General features: G+C 40.9%; 1 protein-coding gene across 1 annotated transcript; it reads right to left on the reverse strand.

Annotated features, from left to right (window-relative positions):
* Nucleotides 1-1,781: 1,781 nt before the first annotated feature.
* On the reverse strand, nucleotides 1,782-24,003 carry ZDHHC15 (zDHHC palmitoyltransferase 15). Its single transcript, XM_082488014.1, has 12 exons — nucleotides 23,853-24,003; nucleotides 20,679-20,705; nucleotides 18,142-18,236; nucleotides 16,475-16,595; nucleotides 15,558-15,627; nucleotides 14,913-14,945; nucleotides 13,708-13,828; nucleotides 12,289-12,421; nucleotides 10,994-11,120; nucleotides 9,436-9,545; nucleotides 3,219-3,301; nucleotides 1,782-1,975 (listed from the first exon to the last, which is right to left on the reverse strand). The coding sequence occupies exons 1-11, from the start codon at nucleotides 23,968-23,970 to the stop codon at nucleotides 3,258-3,260; spliced, it is 999 nt and encodes a 332-aa protein (XP_082344140.1). The 5' UTR covers nucleotides 23,971-24,003; the 3' UTR covers nucleotides 1,782-1,975; nucleotides 3,219-3,257.
* Nucleotides 24,004-25,272: the final 1,269 nt, after the last annotated feature.

Below are 25,272 nucleotides of genomic sequence, written 5' to 3' on the forward strand. Positions count from 1 at the left end.
AGACATTTTCCAGCAGTCACTGCCTGCTCCACAATGAACTACAGAGGCTGATGTATAAAATACCTGCCCGCAGGGCACCATTTATACCAGGTAGTTAAAATATCTACTCTTATGGAGAGAAGACCTCTGCAAGACTCTCTTCTGTCTCATTAACATATTTCTACTGGTCGCAGCGGCAGAGTAAACAGAGGAAAAAAGGATTTAGTAAGTAGGCAAGGCCTTTGCCACCGAACAGGTACCGCCCAGGTGATTTCTCATGACATGCACAACTGCTTGTGTAGTCACTGTCACCACAAACAGGCTGATAAACACAAAACCGGGATAGAAAATGGTAACAAATGACCTTAAAGACAGTATACGAGTGCTTTAAGCGTGCGCCTATTCAAACGGGAGCGATGGAGTTGCTGGATCTGAACCATGCAGATGAAAAAAGACTCAAGTCTAGAAAAATGCATATAATCCTGCCAGCAAATTCCCAGTTCCAAACAGCGATACATTCCTTTGACTGCAAACGGAGCAAAACAAAGAAAAAAAATCTCATCACCTCTTAGTGCTGAAAAACCTTTAAACCACCAGTCAATACATTTACTTAGGAAGAAGTTTGAGAAAATTCAGTACATCAATTGTTTCTTCAGCATTATGGGACTAAAACCACCTTTGTGGAGCGTAAACTCCAGACACTATTGTTGGAGCTAAACTTTCAGTGCACATTTCCAACTCGTGTTTTGAATTTACATCTTCCTTTCTGACTCCATAAACACACAAATTTCCATCAAACACTGATCCAGGAACGAGTTGATATTGTAGCCCCAGGAATTAACGCTGTCTAAAGATCCCTTCTGGATTTTAGGTGCCTGCAAGAAGGACAGGGCCTTAAAGGGCACTACAACTCAAACTCTAAGACAATTACACCCTCCTAAAAAATCTAAAAAAAAAAAATCTGTGGCCACAATATTCTTGAATATTGATATTGGCGATGTGAATTTTTTATTTTCACATACAGCTGTGCATGTATATATGCATGTTCAGCACTTTTTCTTTCAACACACATCCAACTATCAATTTAGTGCCAAATTAAAGAGGGTCTGTCATTGAGTTAAACTGACTCAGACAGAACTTTAAACATGTTAAAAAATGCTACTTATCAAAGAAGGTTGGAGAATCAGTCTCAAAATAAATACCGTTCCCCAAGAATATTATGGCTTGGAAGAATTTCAAGAACTTGAGTCCCTGATATTTGCAAAACGAAAAGGCCTTTGGAAATGCCCTCGTGTGCCGGTTCTGGCGGGGGCAGGGTTCATTTTCACCAGGAGCTGGGACAGGGCACAGCCCAGGGCTGACCCACACCAGTGAAAGGGGCACCGGCTACCCCGTGAGTCAGGCCCAGCACACAGCCGGGCAGCTGGCAGGGGTGGCGGGGCAGGTGGGAATCTGGGCTGGGCTCCTGTTCTGGTGGGTGAGCGGTGCTACACTAACTGCGTTTTGTATATTCCTCTATCGGTATTATTGTTGTTGTTTCCTCTTTCCTTTGCTGTTCTGTTAAACTGCCTTTATCTCAACCCACGAGAGTTTTGCCTTTTTTTTCCGATTCTCCTCCCACCCTGCCATTGCCAGGGGGAGTGAGTGAAAGACCACACGGTTCTTTGTTGCCAGCTGGGGCTAAACCATGACACCGCGCAGCAATACTTTTTACCTATTTTGAATAAAAAATATATATTATTTATAAAATAAACAGAGCGGGCCAAAGAAGATTGGCCAGAATCACTCCATAGAACTGTTCTTTTCATTCCGTAACTTAAACTTAGAAAGCCCTGAAACACCTGGATAGCATGATTTCTGGGGAAGCACTCGAAAATGCAGATTCCAATCGGACGATACTTCATGATGTTTTCTCATTTTGAAGATCCGCTCGTTTTCTGCCCCTCAAAACTGAAGTCCATGCCAAGAGAAGGGATGTTGACTCCTGAGAGGAAAGCTGAAATTTAAATAAAGAAAAATGTGCAGCTATAAACACTGATCTGATGAGCAACAGATGGCTGTCCAAACTTGACTTTGAGCATCGTTTTAAAGCCACGGAGAACAACGGGGGAAATGCTGTTTTTCCACTCTCTAGTAGAATGGCAGCATGTAGTCCTCACTGACTGTTGACAGAGAAAATACCTTGGGGTTTTTCTTCTCAGTGGAAGAAGACGGAATCGCAATTACAATATACAGGAAGCCCATTTATAAAAAAACTCGAGTTGCCCTGTTCATGTGCAGAACCAGGTAGTGTCTTACAGTGCTTTGCTATACAATGCAGTTATTCAACACCCACAGAAAACAGAGGGGCAAATTCGACTTGACTATTCCACCCCCAGTAAGTGGGCAGCGGAGGATACTCCTTGAACCTCGGTCAATTACACTCCACTCTGAAAACATTTCATGGAAACTGCAGAGGACACAGCCTGCAGCTTACTGCAACGGTACGTGTGCGGGTTATCTCCCTGCTGTTATGAAAGTCAGAACGGATTATAGACCAGTGAATATTCTGGCAGCAGCATCTTCCCCAAACTGTATCATCTGTTGTTGTACCCAATTTCTCCAGGGTGAAAAAATAAAATAGATAAGGGAGTAGCAGCTGATGTGGGCATTACAAGTTACTTCCATTTATTCCCAACTGCAACGTGGCTGTTCTCAACTTCAATTTCTTTTAAGACTGTATCTGCACCTTCCCACACCTTTCATGAGTCACTGAACAGACTTCCAATCTTGTAATTGTACAAGTTAGTGGCAAGAGTCGTTCCTGCTACATTTACCAGAGGGTTTGTATCCTCCCCTACAAACAGTGCTTTCGGCTCTTGTGTTAACTGTGTCAACATCCAGCCCCGGGCTGCTGGACAGCCACTGTTTTATTTCAGGTTCTCTTAAACAATATATTTCTGGACAAGATGGAGAAATATTGGTGAAACAGTACCGTGCACAGATGCATCAGCACCATACTCTGGTGAGAGGGTCTCTGCCCTTGGGTGGGCTCAGCGGTGTGCCATCTAGGCCTCTATCACAGCTGCACCACCCCAAAGCCAGCGCGAAGGTCTGCACTCCACAGCCTTCAGCATGTTTGATGACGCTGCCTGAGCGCTGGGGGGCACGCCGCTGTTAGAGTCAAACCTGTCCAACACGACCTACCTACTTCCCTGCAGAGCACCTGTTTTGAAGGTAATGAAGAAAGAAATACTGACCTTTCTGAACAAGCTTTATACTGCTGCATTCTTAAACTGCTATGTCTCCCTTTCTATGGCAAGGGATGAAGCTTCACCAGAATCTACAGAACGAAAAACAAAGTAGTTAGAGGTAAGTAAATCTGTTTTTCCTTGCTGAGAATATATTTTTCACTAAGTGTGGGAGTGTGTTTTTAAGAATCATTCAAATAAAAATAGACAACCGCTTGTCAGAGCTAACTGAACAGCAGTTTTTAAACTGAGATTACTCTGTTATTGGCTTTATCTATTTTATAACTGTGTCACAAGATTTAAAGCCAAAAAGACAAACAAAGATCTTTCAGTTTTATTGGAACATCTCAGGCCTTTCTGGTTAGAAAATTATACTGGTTTACTTCTATTGTGTAAGATGGAATCTGAAAACTCTTAAGCTTAGAGCACTTGCTGATGCCTTACAAAAAGAAAAGCAGTGGTGAGAAAACAAGAAGAGTAAAAACATCATTTGTGCCTACAACACAGTCTCCTAAAACCCATCTGTCAGATGGGAGTGTAGGTACCAAAGCTTAATGAAGCAGGAAATCATGTTCTCTGAATAGTGTTGGGTTAATACAACCGTGGTAGAAATACATGGTAATACATCTTATGCATTCATGGTAAGTTTATTCCTAAACATTTTCCCCTGCAAAATAACAACATCATTTTTCTATGAAGATAGACAGTTTCAGCCCAAGTCTTGGAAAATTGAAAGCTGTGGAGGTTAGACTCAAGCCATGTATAAGCAGCACAGAAATGTCTACTTTAAACCTACGTAGAGAGGCGGAGGGGCTCGTTTCATCTGATGAAGAGGAAGCTCGGAGTCAATCTGACAGCAGTCTACAACTACATGGAGACTGTTTAAAATAGCCTGAAAGCAGCTCACACCTCACATTCAATGGAAACAGTATCCTGCTGACTGTAGACAACAACATTTTACTTTACTGTAGAACTGTATTATTACAGTAACTAATACCAAAGAAACTCAAAACAATTTATATGCATAAATCTATCTTCACAGCCTGCCCGAGACAGGAAGGTTATCATGCTGTGTTTCACCCCACCTGCAAAACCTGGTTAAGTGAAACACAGCACGCTACTAAAAAATAAAAAAATCTGCAGCAGCTATAGGAATAAGATCCAGTTCCCAAATTCATCCTTCTACAGTTGTTCCCATGCCTGCCAAAACCAGGATTTCAATACTGTGCTGCTCTGTAGATACCTTATACTGATCTTGTGCTGTTCACTTTTAAAATCCAGAGCTCACTGTAATACATGATGGTCAAAACGCAAGAATGGCATCAAGCAGTGTCAAATACTAATTCGTCACAGAACTTTCTTTAATTTTCTCCAAATGAGTTTTCTCTGTGAAAGTGAAGAAAAAAAAAAAAAAAACAAAACCAAAAAGCAAACAGTTCCCCCTTACCACTCAGTGATGCAAACATGATAAATTTGCCTAGGCCTCTTGTTTCCTTATTATGCATAAAAAGAATCAGTGCTATTTCCATTATCAGGTTATTTTCATATTTATTAGCACAGACATCTGTTTTACCATGCAAAATCTAATACATTCATTCAGATGGGAAGTTCCAGAGAACAGCCCTTTACTCCGCATACCTTTATGAGAGCATACGATCTGAATGGCAAAGGGAACTCATAAAAGGATATACAAGACCTGCTGGCTCTGGGACATTAGTCACTGAAATTTCACTACCAACTTTTAATGGAATATCTTTTTTCATCTAATTGATTTAGATCAGCTGCAGGTCTGATCCACATACAAAACTGTATTGGTTTTACTAAATATATTCACTAATTAACTTCATCAAACTGATGCAGATTCCTGCACAGGTACCCCTCCACTGTTTCAAAACTGATTATAAGGCCATCATTGATGTTGGGTTTAGCACTGCTTTAACTCAGTCTTTTTCTGTCAGACACAATTTAACCATTTATATCATGCCTAGAATCCAGAGAGGCAAAGCTAGTCTTTTGTCTCAGTTTACTGAATTGGCCAATACACCATCCTACTGTCTGAGCAATCTCTGCTCACTTCTGACATCTAAGAAACTTTTAAAATTTCTCGATTGATAAAAATTCAATCCCTACAGCCACAACAGATGACTCCTCTACTCAAAGGACTGCTATGCCAAATTAGCCAGTATCTCAAGATATGAAGCTCCTTTAATTAGACTCCTACCGATTTGAATTTAAATTCAAATCATGTGCCTTCAGACAGCTGAAGATATCAACCAGAGATATCAACTTCTACCTGTTACTCAGGATACGCTGGTTTCTGCCAGAAAGACATGACTTAGTACAGATCACAAATTTTTGAAGATGAGATTTGGGAAAGATTTGATTCATACTGAAGCCTTTTGTAGAAGTTTAATTTAAACACATGATTAACTTAATAAATCAATCTAAGAGATGAGATATTGCTATCACTGTACAGAAATGGCTGTCCTGTCCTCAGCTCCACAAGACAGAAGTGCAGGCATTCACAGTACTGACACATCCACGAGCAACACGTCAAATACAGTCCAGATGAGTCCTTTGAAAAAACCGATAACCTTATGAGCTGCCAGCATGTGATTCGCGGTAACTCTCTGGCTAGACAGATTAAACAGATGCCCGTGAGGGATGAGCATTAATAAATCTGAAAAAAATTCAAACTACTATGAATTTGGAAGCAAGTGTTTTCAGTCTCTGGCTAAGAAATGAAACAAAAGGTTCCCCACAATATTTCTCTCCCTACATGAAACAATAAAAGCCTTAGCAAGGCCAGAATTAAAGGAAAAAAAAAAAAAACAACACCAACCAGGAAGGGCACATTTAAACATCCATATCAGAGAAAGAAGGACAACCCTGTGGATAAGATGATTGAGAAGATGGCCTGTACGCTCCTGGGACCTAGGCTGAAGCTACCTCACCTCTTGCTTTCAGTTGGGCTTGTCCTCTCCTCATCAGCCTCCCAGTCCCCTTATTGCTCATCTCCCCCAATATCCACATGTGAGCTGAGTTTGCAATTGTGGGGGCTTAAAAATGCGCTGCTTTATGCAGACACAGAATAATCAGACTGCAATACTGCAGTTAGGCACAATAACATCAGACAAAGAAACATTTTATCAAGCTCCTCCTTTTCTTATTATTTCTGTGGTGTTTCTCTCTCTTCTTCATGAGCCTTGAGTGAGGGACTCAGCTGATAAGGAGACTGCTCGTTAGTCCTGCTACATAACACAAGTGCACAAGCAATTACAGGTGAAACTCCAGGAGGCGAGAAATCCCACTTAAATCCAAGAGGGCAGTTGTTATTCTGATCTTGGTCCTGCTGCAGTGCCATCGCCTAAGACTGCAGGACTGAAAAATCTCAACTTTAACGCTTCCAAAACTCCCGCTTTGCCGAATATCCAGGTAGTAGGAAAAAGAACAAACCCGGTACCTTTTCTCCCTCTCCCCCAACATCTTTTATAGTAATCTAAATGATACACAGACATTTTTTATCTGTGCTAGCAGAATGGTATAGCCAAGACCTTGAAGAAAAATGCTCCACGAGATGGATTTATGCTGTATCACAAAACTACTTACTCAAAAATAATTTACATGCGTTATTCAGTTGGACTTGATCTTAAACGTCTTTTCCAATCTAAATGATTCTATGATTACTGAATCAATTGTGACCCTACACCTGGTGCTTATGGAGAGCCACAGAACTTGCAGAGTGCAAGGTTCAGGCAACCCTGCCTGTTGTGTTTTTGGCTCACTGCTCATGGAACTGGATCAGCGGCGGCAGAGCTGAACACTGCATTGCAAGTGCTCAGTCCTGCAGAACCAGCCATAGAGGCATCCAGGGAAGGGTGGCAGCTTCTTCCCCTCCCAACCACAACGCTCCCCCTGGTCTCCATGTGGGATTTCACCTTGCAAAATTCAGATGTTCAGACTGAGAGCTGAGAGGAGGTGCTGTTTGTAAGAAAAATAAAGGGAACTGGATTTCCCACAACGTTTGCTCTAGCAGCTGAGTTCCAGTTCCACATCACCGATTTGTAGACATACAAAGGACACAATCTCCTTCCCTCGAGCACTCTTTCATTGTAGTTCCCACCTTTACCTCACAGCCACTGCAAAAACATTAAAACTTCTCCAGTCCTGGTCCAAGATCCACACACTAACAGCGAGCCATCTACTCACAGCGTGTGGTCAGCCTGTTTTTCCACTTTTGTCTGTAACTTTGTATAGACTCAGTTTGGCTTTTACATTACAGTAAGAGGTTCCAGTTTTACCAATATTACAGTTCTACAGCTTGGAATAAGATTACAAACTATTTTTTCACTGAGAAAGATGAGTAGAATAGAATAGAATATTTCAGTTGGAAGGTACCTACAACGATCATCTAGTCCAACTGTCTGTAAATGTCATTTATTTTATAAGCACTATAAATTGAGGGACCTCATATAAACTCCAGATGCAGATTCTGGACTCTCATCTGGCCAAAAATCATCTTACTGTCAAACACTTCCATAATTAAGAATTTTTGATATAAAGAATTTATACTTTGTAAAAGTTGGAGGAAGTTCTGACTCATTCCTAAAGGAGTTATTTTAAGCATCATAAGCAATACAGAGATGCCATATTTTGTTATTTTTAAAGCTAATTTGTGTTACCTTGTAACTGCCAAAATGAATAAAACAAAACAGGGAGAACAGGTAGTTTTCTAACACACAAACATGAACTAATTAAAGCAGATAATCTGAAGAAAAGCCAAAATGAGCCTCTTCAGTCCTATTGACAAAATCCTGGAGAGTCTATTTTCCCAGCAGTGTGTGAAGTGCGCCTTGGAAAAAACACAGACTGTTTATTTTGCAGTGGAGTAACTTGAACAAACAGCTGCAGGTAAGACCTAACCAGAGACTGAACAGAAAATACTGTGCTGTGCGGATTAAAGAGGTCATTGCACAGTACGTTGCACATGTATAAAAATGTTCACTTGAAAAGTTTCTGTTACCCACTTTAACCAAGACTACAGTCTTCCTCACGGGTTCCCACAAATCCATTGTGCACATATGACTAAAATGTAAACCCTGAGAGGGAACAGTATCAGCAAAGCTTCTGAAATCTATTCTGAGGCAATAAAGAGCGCAACTGTGGAAATCACGTCTCTGAACAGCAAGGCAGTGATATTTGGTTCTCCAAGTATAATTGCTTGATCCACTAATTATAGTAACCTGAGAATGAATTAACACTTTCACCATTCATTAAAGGGAAAAGAAGAGTGAGATTATCGTATTTCTTTTAAAGGGAACCTGTAAACAAAATCCTCGCTCCACAGGAAAAAATATGAGCCCTTGCTTAACTTACTGACAGGATTTCTGAACCTTCAAACATGGTAACTGGGGTCTCTGACATGAACCCTGATACTCTGATACATACTGTATGCTCCACAGACCAAAGCTGGGAGGTAACTATGCAAGGAAAAAAGATTAAAAAAAAAAAAAAAAAAAGTTCAAACAGAGAAATGTAACACTAAAGAACCACTAAACTAATTTTGATTGCATCGAACAAAAACCATCAAAGAATGGATATGCATATAAAGTCTTTTTTCTAATAGGACATCCATAGCATAAAAGGTACGATTACCTTTCAGAAACTGATCAAATCTATTGTACAAACACACCACTTCATCTAGAATTGCTTTCAGCGCATAGATGTCTTCTGCGGAGATTAGCACATAGCTAAGTAAGCATCAAAACCAATGAACTTCTTTACTCTTGTAATAAAGCTGAACAGTGGCTTTCTAAATGTGTCACTGCATTCAGGTGTTCGCATGTGTTTTCACAAACTCTTAGAGGATAAATGCACTTTAAAATAATCTTAGTCTTTTCATTTTTACAGACACAACTTTATGTCCCCAATAACTGTGCTGCATGCAGCAACATTAACATATAAACATTCAGTTTGTGGAAATTTCAATTTGTATCAACATCTCAGTTCATTTACTTGCAAGTAGAAAGCTACTTTAAAAAAAAAAAAAAAAAAAAAAAAGAGCTGACTCCAAAGTAGGGCTTATTTTTAGTCTGTGTTCATTAGTCAAGTCAGAGCTGCTCAGTGACTTAGCCAACACATTTTTTTTAATTTGATTAGCTCTTATAATTCATCCATTAGTCACTGTAGGTCAAGACACACCTCATTTCCTTTATCGTTACCTTACCATGAGGCTCTTCATCTATTCCATCATCTTCCCACTGCTCTTCATTTGCCAGAAGAGGATTCCGAGCTTCACACAGAGCTCTCATTGGGAAAAAATGTCCATCACCCTGGCTGCATGTGGAAAAAGGCACAGAAAGACACTGTAAAAAGCAGCAAGTGGCTTTGAAGGATGCCAATTTCTACACATTTTATCTGCAAGCAAGTCTTCTGTTGCCTGTATTCCCAATGTTTACTTAAAGTTATTTTTAAGTTTTCAAAAATACTGTGTTTCTTTTTTGTGGCAGCTCAGATCCCTAGTTTTACTAGTGAGTAGTTTCGGTCCTCAATTCCTTCAAGCTCTCTGGAGAATAAAAGTTCAAACCTATAACCTGGTATTAAGTAATTTTTAGCAGAACTAAAACGTGCCTAACTTGATCAAGTCATTTGGATACAGAAGTGAGGGGGGAACTAAGGAAAACATTTATGTAGAAGGAGCAATTTATACCATTGGTATAAATTTTATCAATTTATACCATAGATTCTTCAACGCAGAAATTACACTTGTGTTTGAATGACATCCAATAGAAAATGGCCCCAATCTTAGTTAGATGTTACTGAAAGACAAATAAAAGACCCACTTTCCTGTGACCTGTACACAAAATGGAAAACATAAATAAAATAAATACACTCTGTAAAGATCTAAAATTGCAAAAGCTTTTTTTGCTTTATTACTGCCCAAACAGAAATGCGTATCTGGATATCAAACAGGAGTTTGAGAGTACGTTCAAATTCACGTAATGTAAACTAAGTTAAACACTAGATGTTCTAGCTTGGTCTGCACCATGCTGCGTTCCCTAACATCCAGCAGCATGGGCAGAGGAACTGTAAACTAGCTGAAGTGCCTTTTTCCTCTGATGATTTATCTTCATGCAAGGAAAATAACCTGAGTGTTCTCCCTGCGATGACTATATGCACTGGTAACGCACCTCTGCCTAGCACGTCAATGCTGCCTTTCATTAACGGAAAGGCTCTCTGCGCTAATCCTTTTTCCTTTAACTATACACAGGAGTGGAAAACAGATGGCAGTGGGGATGCAACTAGGACTTACACGTGGCTACTTAAAAAACTTGTGAATTGCTGTGCCGCAAAGTTATTTTAAATTGTGCCCAGTTACTAAAGGAATTAAAATTCCTGTGTACTTTACTACTGGTGTAAGTGCCAAAACAACATTTTCCCCTACATTAAGAAACATAAACTCTGTTTCAGGCAGAGGAGTCTGACAGATGAAGAAAACAACATCTTTGAAGTGAACACCCATCCACACATGTGCCACAGGAGTCCAGGAAGAGTTCAACCACCCTGTGCCATGCATTTAGCCCTCAAAAACCTTTCCCTTCCAGACTTCTGGTGAAGAGGACTGACACAGATGATGTCTGTTGCTGCATTTATAATGATGCACAATAGCACTCAGCCAAGCCACACAAGAACAGGAGTAACACCTGAGGCTGCAGCAGACATTTAGAAGTCAGTCCCTTCAGTTATTTGTATCAGCTTTTGGCACTGACTTGACTCTTACTTACCTAGAGGCAATAGGGAGTAACCAGAGCTTTTTTTCTTCTCCAAACACTTGCTGAAGATTCTTTACAAAGCCAAGATTGAATCCATTTTTATCTGGGCCATTTTGAAAGACTGGAGCTGAGAAAGCCTCTACATACAGATGCAATTTCAGTGAAAAAAATGAAAATCAATGCCAAACACTCTGAAACAGGATTGTGCATGTTGCAGCCATCTAAAGACATGATTTAACAGATTATGAACTAGCATGACGTAGTGTTTTTATTTTGCAAGCCTGTAAAGACTTTCAAACTGAAGGTAGAAATTTGGTCTCGCAACCGAACTATATGGAACAGTCAAACTGAGCTACAAACTGTTTAATCTAGAGAATAGAGTTAAAAAATCTTTGCGTGAGACTTGTTGAAATTCAGCAGGTAGGAATTTCTAAGTAAAAAGTCTGCAGAATTAAGTAGGTTGGTCTTCAATGCATATTTCAGAAGTGGCACTGGAGATTTAAATTGCCTCATTCATTAATGATATAATGAACAAGCATTAAGAACAAAACACACGCAAATAGACCCTCTGTTACAGAGAGCCATAAAATTAAGAAAAGAAAAGAAAAAGAGAGGAGGAGAACCTAGAATGCACTACAAATAATTTTATCTACCTTCTAAGCTGCTGCAAAAGTCTGATGTTTTGGGACAGATGAGCTTCAGTGCCCCTTGAAACAAGTTAATAACTATACAAAATCTGAATATTTGCTCAAACTCTTGATAGTGTGTTTTTTGTTATCAAACTTTATCCAAAAAGCTTTAAAAATTGAACATTTATCTGAAGAAACACAAAAAAAATCACTCAACAAAATCATACTGTTTCAGATTTTCATTTGATTGTTTTTTACAGTTGTAACTTCTCTGCCTTTGTCAATGAAGACGGACACTGTTTTTCCCAACCTTACTAAGCTGTTTTAGGATGCACTCCAGCATATGAGCATAAAGAACCATTATTCCTGAAAAGCTGCACTCATTTCACAGCAAATGTAGTTATACATATGCATAACATTTTTATAATTGGACTTTTACACTTTAAGGCTCTCATTTCCCTAACAAAGCTTTTGTTACACCAGCTAATAAATGCAGCTCATCTGAAGTGACAAATTTCTGCAGCACTGTGCCAAGATCTTAAATCTTCCTTCCCTCATAAGCCTGGGGGAATGTATAGATGTAGAACACAAATGCCTTCCCCCCCCCCCCCCCCCGTTTTTCTTCTTATAGCACTTTTGTTGTGTATAACTTAAAGAAGTAAGACGTGAGAGCCTTACCTAAAGTAGATCTGTTTCTACTAACGAGCCAACAATGGTACCCGAACAAAAACATAAGGCTTACGAAGAACATGATCGCCACAAAGAGAAGGAAAAGGACGTGAAACTTGGAACGTCCATTGGTCAGTTCTCCCTGGAAAGAAAAGCAATACAGAACAAGTTATAAGAACAAATAACAGCTGGAAGTTCTTTGTTCCTAGAGAGAAGAAAGATACCCTCTAAATCTCCTATGTGGAGTTCTCACACCTTACTATAAAAAGCAAGAAGAGACACAGGAATGGTCTGGTTCATTGCCCCTCCTGTAAGCACAGCAGAAGGAGGGGGGCTTTGCTACCACCTTTCCCTATGTCAGAGAGCCAGTACAATGACCGCTTCCCACCTGGGCACGAGAAACGCCCCATGCCCACAGGGAAACAAGCAGGCACAAGCTCTCAAAGCCCCGTTTGCGTTCTGCTGAGTTTCCTGCGCACCTATTAAAATTCTGCACCTCCTGCAATGTAAGGCATGCCAAGAAAACCTGGCCTCCGCGGCTACAGCCATCAGGAAGCGTTAGACCTGAGCAGAGACGGTTTGGAAGAGTTTCAAAGCCAAGCGGGATCTTACAAGCACAAGAAACACTTCTTTCCTTCTACAGTCAACTGCCAGAGCTCCTCATAGGCACAGAGCTACAGCCAGGCTGTGGGACCTCCACGTGACCAAATTCCTTCTCAGCCTTTGCGCATCCCATATACGCAGCCACAGAGCTCAACCCTCCGGGCCTTCCTTAGCACAAGAAACAATTCCTGCCAGTGTCCCGTGAGCCTCTCGGGAGGCATTTTATGTAAGTGGTTAGCCATTAAAACAACAGAAATTTATTAAATGAAGGCACAGCAAAGTTAAGTTACTTAAACACAGTCACACAGCGTTAGCAGCAGAGGGGACATAAAAAACTAGAGACAAAAGGCCAGTCATTACTGGAACGGTCAGTTGGCATTGCTTGCATATGAACGATAATTGATAACTGAAGAAGCAGCATACTTTATTTCAATCAACTTTTAAATTGAGAGTGGAGTCATACGGGGATTAGAAAACGAACAAGGTTTTTTGATCTTGTTCAGTAAATATGTTCAGATCAGTGCAGGATGTTGCACTTTGATACCAAAGATTCTGAGACACCTACACGCAAACACAAGAACAGGAAAAGGATATACCTTCTTTGCCAGAAGCTAACTCTGCAGTTTGAAATTCCTGAACTGTATTTGCCACTCGCCTTGTGTATTTCAGACAGAGAATGGGAGTTCTACTCAAAAAAGGGTTCAGGAAAATACCTTAGGGAAGAAATGCAGACCCTCTGATGACTGAAAGCAAAAAAGTAACAAGAGTGACTAAACCCCACCAGACTCACAGGATATGAAAAAGTAACCCGATTTCACAACTTACTGTCCAATACTTAATGAAATACTTGAAGACTGTTGCAGCAATATACAAGCAATACAACAAAGAATAGGCTAAGAACAGTAGAAAGAATTTGTAGTTAGAAAATCCAATGCAGTTATTCACCCTAGAGAACAAAAGCAAAGTTGAAATCAGGATATGTACAGCACACAGTGGTAACACAATGAGTACTACTAGTTTTTTTGTTTTATTAAGCCTCTTGATTAGACAACACAATTGCATCAATAGATGGCTCCCCTTAGTGGTCAAGATGAAATATAACTAAAGTCTTTTTGCTTTTCACTTGACGACTTTGTGCTACACCAAGTGAAAGGTCAGTTCACATTTTTGGAATCTGTTTTAAAGTTGGTACCACTGGTAAGTTCGTCACAGAGGCAGGCTCTAATTACTCCTGCCTGTTTCTCGTCTGCAAAGGGAATCAGATCTGGGATTTCTGTGTCACTTTACTCATCTGCAAAACTCAGGAGCCAGATTCACCGCTGCTTGTTTGGTTACATAGAAAACCAATACACCCAATTTGATTATAATTCTCCATGCACACAACAACTCTAAAAAGGAACATGGGAATGGAGAAGAAATAGTAGGTGTTTGTCTCAAAACTCCAGCTTCAAAAATCCTCTACAATTTAGGATTACCAGAGAGGTTCAGGTGGGGAAATGTTTGTGTTGCTTCTGACTTCTGAAATCTTCCTTTTTTTTTTAAAAAAAAAAAAGGAGGAGCTTAAGAAATTTAGTGGCAGCAATTCTCAAAAAGTATAAAGCTTAATTCATCCATGCACCACCTACACAAACTGTCTCTGACCATGCACAGGTTGCAGGCATCCTTTCAGAAACAATCCGTGTGCAAGTCTTACTATTGAAAGCAACCACCAACTGCATGCAGAAACACTTATATATTCCAAAATAAAGGCTAAGGTTCAGTCCCTTTAAAATTTGAATAATAGTCAAAGAATCAATTAGCTAGGTTTTAAATTATGTTGATAAAACAGCTTTTTTACACATGGTTTCTGGAACAAACATGGACGATCTGTCTTTCAAAATATCAAACTTGGATAATTATTTTATAAATTTCCCAACATAGAGAGATGTATGGTCTAAAATGAAAGAGGCAAACAGACACTATTCAGCAGAAGAAATATATTTAAACAGCCTCTCCTTTCAGAAAACTACAAACCAGTATTTAGAACGTACCACGGACAGTGATGATCCATTTTTAGCACACATCTGCAAAAGGACAAAAAAGGAAAATTAAAAGATTTTTATTTGGTGTGTAATTGCCAACTGCAGATCAACAGTAAAAGCCTCTTTTTTGTTAGATTTCTATGCGAGACAAACTAAAGATGATATCGTCTATTTGAATTAAGTTTGGTATAATTTTAACATGAAACATTTATTACTTTTTCAAGATGAACCAGTGTCCTTTATACTCTGCCAGATAAAAAGAAATTAAAATAATTTCTGCTCTAGCAGTCTTAATACTTTTGCAAAACAACACAGGTAAAGGCCTGGAATATTTTAAAAAAAAGTTAAAAGAAGTCAAAATCAGACTGTATTTTAACCTGCTTAGGTTAATCAGTTAATTTTCACTAGATGGCACGTTTCCTATCAATTTAACGCTGATACACTTGGAGGTGTGGGAACTGCAAACACTCCAGGGCCGCAAATAGCAGCAATGCAAATGCTGACGCCATCCCACAGGAACACACACTGGCGGCTGCAGCTGGCACAGGGGCACTTGGGGACGTTTCTGCGTACAAAGGCATGTGAAGGACCAGCCCATCCCATAACTTAGTGGTGACTGTATTCACCTCAGTGAAAAACAATCCAGTAACTTACACAGCACAAACAGAACAGTGGTGACAACGGTCAGGTTTTATTAGCTGGCATCTATCACAGAATCGAATACCTGAAATTAAAGGCATATTAATACCAAAGAATAGAAAAGTGTTCTTTTTTTCACATGAGTTAATATTCTGCTCATTTCCTAACTATTCATATTCTTTCCTGTATCACCTCAAAAGATGAGAGCATTTGCAGCTCATTTGTGCTGCCGGGTAATAATCAGATGAGCAAGGCTCATCATTCCTCTGGAGACTTGCGGAAGCGGGTAACAATCCTCACTGCAAAGCACACAACCAGCTTAAAAGCCATAAAACAAAATTGTACGCTTCCCTCTGGCTCCCACATTTACTCAGACTGTACATACATTCTGTTTTGTTCATTGCCTGTAGAGCAGTTCTTGACTTCAGAATTCTTTGCCTCCTCTGACAGAAATGAACAGGTCCGAGCCTCCAATATATATGCACACAAATTTCTTTTAAGCTTTGAAAGGAGTGCAGTAAGCACGTAATCACAGAACAAGGTCCAGCAAGCTGTTCACAGAATTATGTCCTGCCTCTCTAAGCTAGGCTCTGTTTTACATAACAATGACTACAGATTTTGTCATTCTATTACTAAAAGCAGACAACACAAGTAGGCTGTTGAATTGAAAATACAAAGGGTAACATGTTGTTTCTCAAAGGCAGCACCTAGTACTCCGCCGAAGAGCAACAGAAGCGTTCAAGGCTTTTTTGTTTTCCCAAACATAAAACCTGAGAGAGAAGGCATTAACATTATTGGCACAGGAGTTACTCGGTGCATGCAGTGGCATTAGAAACACTCCATCAGTCGGCAGTATCATCTGGATTGCCAGCACATGCTACTTTAGCGTGCTTAATTAGAGTTAGAGAAACAAAGCTCTCTGCTCAGCTGACCTCCATTCCCCGTTCGTGTGTACACCGGCAACTTCCTTGCCATTTCGGAGAGAATTTGCCTCTGCACCTCTGGCCTTTCTTCATTTTCGTAGCGCTCTTTGTCAGCATAGGACATATGGTACTGGAAGCAGAATTCATGAGAGGAGCAGTTACCCATGGGGAGCAGAGATGATATTTCAAATACAGGCAGGTTTGGAAACATTTTTACCTCCCACTCCTTCTAATGAGATTAATCGAATGTGAAAATGTGTTTGTTAAACAGACACAGAGAGATAGTAAGTGCTGGCCAGCCAGAATACCATGCGATGCATCAATAAGAAACGCAGAAGTGAAATCAAGATCACAGAACAACATACTAGGATTGTTACTACTACTAACCATGATACGGACACTTTAAGCGCTTCCCTTGTGAGCAAGAACCTGTCCCCAGCTACAGTTTTGTATTTCTAAAACCGGGATTAGTTCTTATTTATAAATTCACATTCTTGTAATTGGGATCAGAATACTGCCATGTATATTTGAAGGGCCACACAAACGTCATCCGCGTTCTATGGCTCCAAACATAGTGTTTTATTAGTATTTCATAATGAGGTAAAACAATATGCAAAAAAAAAAATAAAATCCACCAATCCCAGCAACATGAAAAAGTAAATATTTGGTAGAAAAAGAATTGAAACACGTCTGCCTCTGACTGTCCTGTGCTCCAACTACTAAATCATACTCTTGTCCTAAAATACACCACCTGCATTAAAAAAACAATACCAAACCCTTCACTAAAGTATTATGCGTGAAACAATCTAGTCACAGTCAGCCCCAGTTTCTCTTTACCATAGTATATAGTCACATTTACCCTTCATGGTGCTGCTGACCAGGGAAGTAGGACTGGAGCTACTGGAGCTACATGTATACCCAGCACCAAATTAAAAGCCATATGCTACGCACATAGCCACGGTCCCCACTGCCACAGACACACGACATCAGAATCTCAGCGTGTTGCAAATGAAAAGGATTCTCCTGTCTCTCACTATCACAAGAAAGAGTCTGACAAATGAAGCAAACTTATGCACTACAAAGAGGCCTGCTCCAGCCAGCAAAGGGCTCCCGGCAGAGCAGGCAGTGCTGGACTGTGGTGGGACACTGAATGCTCACACATGCACCACGACAATCTGGCTCAAGAGATCAAGGAACCCCACTGCCATTCCAAACGTACCCGTTTCCACCTGCACAGTAACATCATCCATGAAGACTGAAAACCAAACCCGAAGGTCCTTACTCAGGAGCCTCCAGCAAGGCCAGGTTAAGGAAGGTCCTCAGGATTTGGCTTGCAACTTGTTAAATGCTTGGAGATCACCCACATTATAAATATGGAAGTTAATAATCCAGCATCCTATTATTCTCAGCATGAAAATTCCTATCAGCTCCTGGAACACCTGAAAAGGGAGCTTGAAAAGTTAACACAGTTAAATGATTTAAATCATGCTTTCGGGGGAGTTAAAGGATTCTCTGAATGGTAAATGACTCGGTTTTTATGGACAACTCTAGGTCCCTTTCCATCTCTTTAGGCAATCTAATCAGTTGTCCAGATCAACTAGATTGAAGGATTTTTGAGTTCTCTTTAGCATCCCTGCTTCCATTCTGCAATGAATGAGAAGTACTTGGACTCTTACCTTTTTGCCTGGCTGCACCGGGGGTGTAAAAATAGACTTCCAGTATGTCCACACAAAGAGTACAAAGAGAATATGGAATATTGTAAGATAGGCCACTAAAAAAGAAAACCAAAAACAAAAAAACAGAAGCAGAACAATGACTTCTTAAGCAAAAATGTCACTCATGACGGGCATAATTCCAATCTTTCACAACAATGACAAAAAATAAAGGAAAAAAAGGAAGATTTATAGTACCAACCAGTATTACAATACAGCTAAACCTTATGGCCAAAGGGTCAGTAGAATTTCAGAGATCTGTGGCTGCAGTTAGGGGTTACCTATCTTACAAGCCTCCCCTTCTCCACCCGATGCGATTCCGTGAGTGAGGAAGAATACGGGCATGAGAGACTTTAGCCACAGGGCTGGTGACAACCCTGTATCACTGGGAATGACAGAATTCCTGTCTCTTCCCCATATCTTAGGCACAGGCAAAGCAGAACTGGCCAGTGCTGAGCAGCAAAATGTTAATACAGTGATACTCCCACATCTCTAAATTTTGGGTTCAGTTACTACTAAATGCACTTACAATCACCGCACCATGTTATCAGTGTACTGTCCACCCGTGCAATGCATTCTTTATCACTCATGAGAGTTGAAGAGAAATAACATGCTCTAGCAGAGCTTTACATTGCCTGAAAAAATCTAATCTCTTCCTAAACATCTTTTAGATTTGCCACAGTTGATATAATAAAACAAATCAGGAAACCATCCCTCAAATTGAGCAAAACGGGTCTTGTGATTGCTCAGAAAGAACTGTATTCCACTAGACAAAACATTATCACATGAAATCCAGCACGCATCAGAGTAATCTTATTTCAATATGCAAACTTTATTTCACAGCCTGTGGGCATAAGCAGGCTTACCGTGGTTCAGAAAGCCATAGGACAGCTACCCTTCAGCTGCACAAACTATTTGATTGTTATTTCTTTAATATTTGATTCACTAAGACGCTATTAGTTACAAGACAGTTTTATTTAAACACACCATTTAATTATAATAATAACCTAATTTTCTCCATTCCATTCAAGTTTCAAATTCTAGCAAACTAAGATTAAAGTAACTACTAAGAGTGGAAAGAGAAGTCTAAAATCCAAACGCTTCCTAACTTCTTAGGCAAGACTGACTGTATGAAAATGTAATTGGCAAAAAGGTCAAACACAGCTGTGAGACTTTCTAATGAGACAGCAAATGACCTGATACGCCTCGCAAGAATGTGATGGATTGTGTGACTATCTATAAATCAATGATAATTCATTATTATGCTCTTAACTTTGAGATGTTATCCTTATACTATATGCAGGTGGAGTTCAATCATTTTTTAATTAATATGTAAGGAGATAAATCTTACAACAGGTTTAATTTTGTTGATAAAGCAATACAGCAGCATGTTAGAGGAAGCTGACCTGGAGATGCACTAATAGATTAGGCAACTAATAACTTTCTTCTGCTGAATAATCATTAACATCACGCTTTCTTTAGTTTCTCTGTAACAGTTTCAAATATTAAGACAGCTCTCTAGTGCAAAGAGAATTTACTTGATGCAGCAATGTGGACCACCTTTAAAGTATCAGCTGGCATTGCTCTTCATGGAACAATTTGCGAGCTGAAAACCGCTACACCTACTTCTACCCTTCTTAACCCTGGAAGAAGAAATGAAAGTTAGAGGCCATCTGTATTAGCCAAATGCCACCAAAGCACCTCCGGGAAAGAGGAGGAGGAATACTAAAATGGCCACCAACCCCTTATTCTTAGAACAGAACTGTGGCCTCCAACAGCGCACCAGTGGAAACAGTCTCATCAACTGATCCTGCTGCTCTGCCCAACTTGTTCAGCAACCTCACGATACTGTGTCTGGGACCTCAGAACCATGTCTGTCAGCCTGGACTACGAAGTGAATCTGAGAAGTGTTCAAGCCAAATAACAGTGAGACAGAAACCTTTGCTCTAACCCATCCGTATTAGTAACTGAGAATTACTGTGTTACCACTTAATATATAGTTAGTGGTCAACAGAACCAAGAAAAAAAATCGTCTGCAAAAGCCTCCCTACAAAAAAAATTAAAAAAAGCTTTCAGTGAAAGATCAAATAAAACAGTGAAAAAAAATTGGCAGGCCACAGAACAGAACTAGTCTTTTCTGTTTTAGCTCTTAAAATCAACTCTGAAAAAGTAAAACACAAAGGAAGAAAAGGTGTGTGGGTGTATACAGACAGACATACAGTAATTTTCTGAAAGAAAGAGTAAAATGGATCAAAGCCTTTTCATGTTCTTCTGCTTATACTGCGACTAAACAGGGGCATTTCCCAATATATCCAAAAGTTATAGCATGTCAACAATGCATGCTGTATACTTCATGAACGTGTAATTACAGGAAGGAAACACTGAAAGAGTATGTGATTTTTAAAAAAATGACAGAAAGTATTTTTGATATTATGAATAGAACATTTGTAAATCTTTTTACACAAGGACTAAATGTCAAATAGTAAACTGAATGCACATACCTTTTTCCACAGGGTTGCTCAGAGTCACTGAAAAAGAAAAAAAATGTATGTGTACAGAGCAAATAGGATTCCCAGAAAAGTTTGTGACAAATAACATTTCTATTTGAAATAGAGCTATTTTAGGAAAAAAGTCCAAATTCAACAGCCACACGGTTTACTCACGCAAACGACACCCACAACAAGATGTTCAATAACTGCTACTTATGCGGTATTTTCCCTTGTTATTAAATATATTTTGTTTATTTGTACATTAGAAAAACACACAAAAATAATCCACTGGTGACAGTGATGTGACAAGATTACCAGGGCTCCTCTAGCAACTGCCCAAGCAGCATCTCTATACAGATACTTATAAGCATGTACTCGTAGCCTGATTTGTACTAGTCTCTAGCTGGTCTCGATCCTCCATTTGTAAGCCATGGCCCAATGCATTTCTGCATCAGCATAAATAAAAAAATTACAAACTGTCTTGGCTTTGGTCTAGTCAGCAACAATGGACACACTGTAATGACTCTATTTTTACACTTCCTCCTAGCAGAGTTTTTGCAACTCTTCCTTACTTTACCACAATCATAGAAACAGTCCCTACTAACAGAACCACTCAGCAAAGGGTACATTGCTCAATGTCTACTTTTACTGATTATTTTTCAATCCACCCATTATTTTAAAAGCTATCATCCAAGTTTAACAGAAAAGATAAAGACATCTTTCTTAACTGAAAACAGAGCAAATCTGTGATATCTTGACAGAATACTGTGTGGAAGACAAAGATTGTTCGTGGGATAGGAGCCCCTTATATCAAGCCCATAGCCTTGAATCTAATGATTGCAACTGAACGGTGTTGCTCCTTGGAGGAACAGAGGAATGAAAGGAAAGTAGCGGCCATAGATCATCTCCCACAGGCACAGTGGTCTTACAAAAATAAGATCATACTGTTGGAAGACTCAAAGATTTGACACATAGCACATACCAGTGCTGATCCCTTCAGTAACTCTGTTACACTGTACAGAAAAAGCAGCGATTGAAGGATTGGAGCCTTTTACTTCTAGGCTACAGCCAGCACCTGGAAAGACACTCTACTCTCCAAGACTCAGTGTATCATCTTACTTGAAAAACAAACTTGGAAAATGTAAATCAGAGTAGGAACCAAGAGGTCCTGCTTTTACTAATGAAAGCAGCTTTTCTTAAAACGACACTAACAAACAATTTTGATCTGCGAGGTCTAAGATACACAAGAGTGTAGACGAAAAAAGAAACCAAATATTTGCTGTGTCTCTGCGCACTCAATTTCAGATGAACAAGACAGTTAGTAAACCTTTAGTTTTTCCTTTTGTTTGCTGCAAATTAAACTATGAAGAGTACATCAGCTTTTCAGAAATACTGCCTGGTTCCCTCCTGAAGCACACGTCACATTTGCAGCATGGCCCTTCTAAGGATTTTACTTGAGAAAAGAGCAAACTCCTAAATCAAGATTATATAAAAGGTTTTATCGCAGGACACTGGGTCATTGTTCTCACTGTGGCAGCAACCACTGACCAGACATGAAACCAACGCCTCCTCTGGAGTATGACTTGTGGCCATACCAGTCATTGAAAGTTTAAAACCCAGTATCATGAGATACCTCTTGGACATCGCCGTCGCACTACTTTCAATCCTCAGCAGTTGGCACAACTAAAGACGAAAATCAAGAATCCAAACAGAGCGTCTACTATTTGCATGCTTGCAACAGCTGAAATGGCAATACACAGTGGCAATACACAATGGAAAAAAAAAGAAGCCAACACATAAAGCCTTGTTACTTTAGAAATCTGGAAGAGATAAAATGTCCTGCGAGCTGGTTTTCAAGTAACTGCGTATACCAACAGTTGATGTTCAAATCCTAAAATAACTAATTTAGTCATTTCAACTTCTGTATAGATAACCTCCTCCACAGACAAATAAAATGCATGAGAGAGAAAGATGGGAAAAAAAAAAAATAGACGGGTGTGGGCAAAGGAGTGATTTTAAGCTGTGATTCTTGGCAACGAGATGAGCTCCTGCCAGCTTAACCAGCATTTGCAGAATATCGCAGGCCCAATCCAAACCCCACTTAAATCAGCAGAGTCTTTCCCAATAGCTGCACTGAGACTTGGAAATAACCACTGTTAAATATTACTGCATTTGCACAGCACTGCAAACAAAGAATATTTCAAAAGATTGACAGCATTTCAGGAAAATACTCTGCATTTTTTTGTCACTTGGTCTGATCGACAGTTACATGCACCTTGGAGATATCGTTCCATGTGAAGTCTTGAAAGAAACAGCCCACGATCTCAGAAATGGAATAAAATGTCATTAAGTATTTGGGGTTCTTGCCTAGCTGCCAATTAAAACCGATCAAAGAAACTGCATTTAACCTTAGTCCCCATCGAGAAACAACAACAGGTCTGACTGCATTGGCAACCCTAACAAAAACCTGATTTAAGTCTGCTGTGCAGTACCAGAAGGCGTCTCTTTTCACAGAAACATCTCACCATCGTTCCGAGAACTCTGGCTTCCTTCATCCGGCTTACCCTGTCCTGAAGAGAAAGAGCCACATGCTCCTCCTCCTAATGTCAGGACTCCAAGCTACCACCTTTCCCCTCTACCGGACCTACTTATCCTTTCTTCTAGCAATGGGGCTTTGTACGTGCACTAAACCAGAACATAATAAACACAAGAAAGTTTGCAACTCATATAGTTAAGATTGCTACATTGAACTATACAATTGCTAGCCAGCGCCAAACATTTTCTTCCTGAAATTTACTGTTTTCCATGCTGCTGTAACAAGTTGACTCGTGAGTGTGATTTAACGTAACCTATGTTTTTTTCCCCTTCAGAATGGAAAAAAAAAATTACTGCAACGCAGGGCACGTACTGATTTTTGTAACCGCTTAAACCAGAAATCACACCTGAAGTTTATCATACGGCGACAATATGGACTTCCACCGTGGGTATACATCTCCCTGTGCTCACAAACGTCACTTCCCCTGGCTGACGCGAGGACACACAACCCACGGGACTCACAGCTACGGACGAGGCCAAGAGCCCACCGCCCGCCAGCCGCCCCCACAGCGGCCCACCGCCGCCTCAGCGCCCCCCCCGGCCCGCCGCCGCCGCCCCCGCCCCGCCGCCGCCGCCGCCCGGGCCGCTCACCCAGGCACAGCTCGCAGACGTAGGCGTAGTAGGACCAGAGGACGACGAGGGCGATGATGAGGACGGGCAGCCAGGCGAACGCCCGCTGGCAGCACCGCAGCCCCCGCGACAGAGCCATCTTTCACCTCAGCCCCGGCCCGCATCGGGCATCGGCTGCGCGGGGCTGAGGGGCGGGGCGGGGCCGAGGGGCGGGGCGGGGCCGGGCGCGGCGCTCGGCGCTCGGCTGAGCGGCCTGGCGGGCAGCGGCGGGGTTGGGCGCGGCGCGGTGCTGCGGCGCCCCCTGGCGGGCGGCGAGAGGCGCAATCAGCGGCGCCGCGTTAATTGCGCTAATTTCAGTTCATCTGCGATGCCCAGGCCGCGGTACCCATCCCCGGCACCGCGTACTCAGCTGTGCCTGCTACAGGTGCCCCACGGAGAGCCTTTTCTCCCGCGGTAGCGGCCCTGCGGCGGTTTAATGCGCTCTCTCCGACTGACGAGTCTTTGTACTAAAAGCTCTTTTTATCGTCCATCATACAACTTTGTACTTTGTTCTGTTAAGCTTATCTTGGGGTTGTCGTGTAGGACCATCCTGCCCTCTGCACCGACATTACCAGCTTTGTATTGCTCCCAAATTTCCTACGTGCAAACCGAGCGAATCCACGTGGGAACAGAGGAGGGAATGTTCAGGGGAAGATGAGGGTCAAGGCAACCGGCGGAACAACGCGAGTATCCCCTCCAACAACCTGATAACACCGAGTTTACTGTAAAAAAGAAAGAAAAAAAAGAGCACCCCGCCCCCCAGCCTGCTCCACAACCCCCTTTGAATTCCCACAGGAATCCCCCTCCTTTCCACGTTCAGAAATGTGTTTTGAGTTAAGGCTTCAGTTAATTAAATCAGCTATATTGCCCCTGTTAAGGAAATTAGTTTTCCCATCAAGAGAGCTATTTATCTAACACAATATACTTCTGAGAAAACCCTGGTGTCATTTACGACACTTTCCACTCACCTCTTTGTTCTTCACTTTTTCCCCTCAGAATTTGTTCTAAAGCTTTCCCCGTGGTTGGCAGCAGACCTGCAGGGCTGCGCTGCCTCTATCAGCCTTTCTCTCTTTTTGAGTAAAGGCACCACATCTGCCATTCTCCCGCCCAAATCTCTGAAAATTTAGACATCAGCTACAAATCCTTAGACCAGACGTGTAATTCCATATTTAGTTCTTTCAGTATTTTAAGACTGAGATGATGACCTACAACCTCTGATTTTCCCAAAGAATTTGTTCAGCAACGAGGTGGCAGCTCTCGTAACCTCTCCTCTACCCACTCACAGTCTATACGGCCGCTGTTCTCTTCTTCTTCAGGCTACTAAACTCTTTTAGAACAAAACCTGAACTTTTTGGCACTTGTTTTGATTTTCTGCGTGTGGTCCAGCATAACCAAGCCTTTG

Source organism: Vanellus vanellus (genome assembly GCF_965231255.1).
Source record: "Vanellus vanellus genome assembly, chromosome: 10".
Lineage (NCBI taxonomy): Eukaryota > Metazoa > Chordata > Aves > Charadriiformes > Charadriidae > Vanellus > Vanellus vanellus.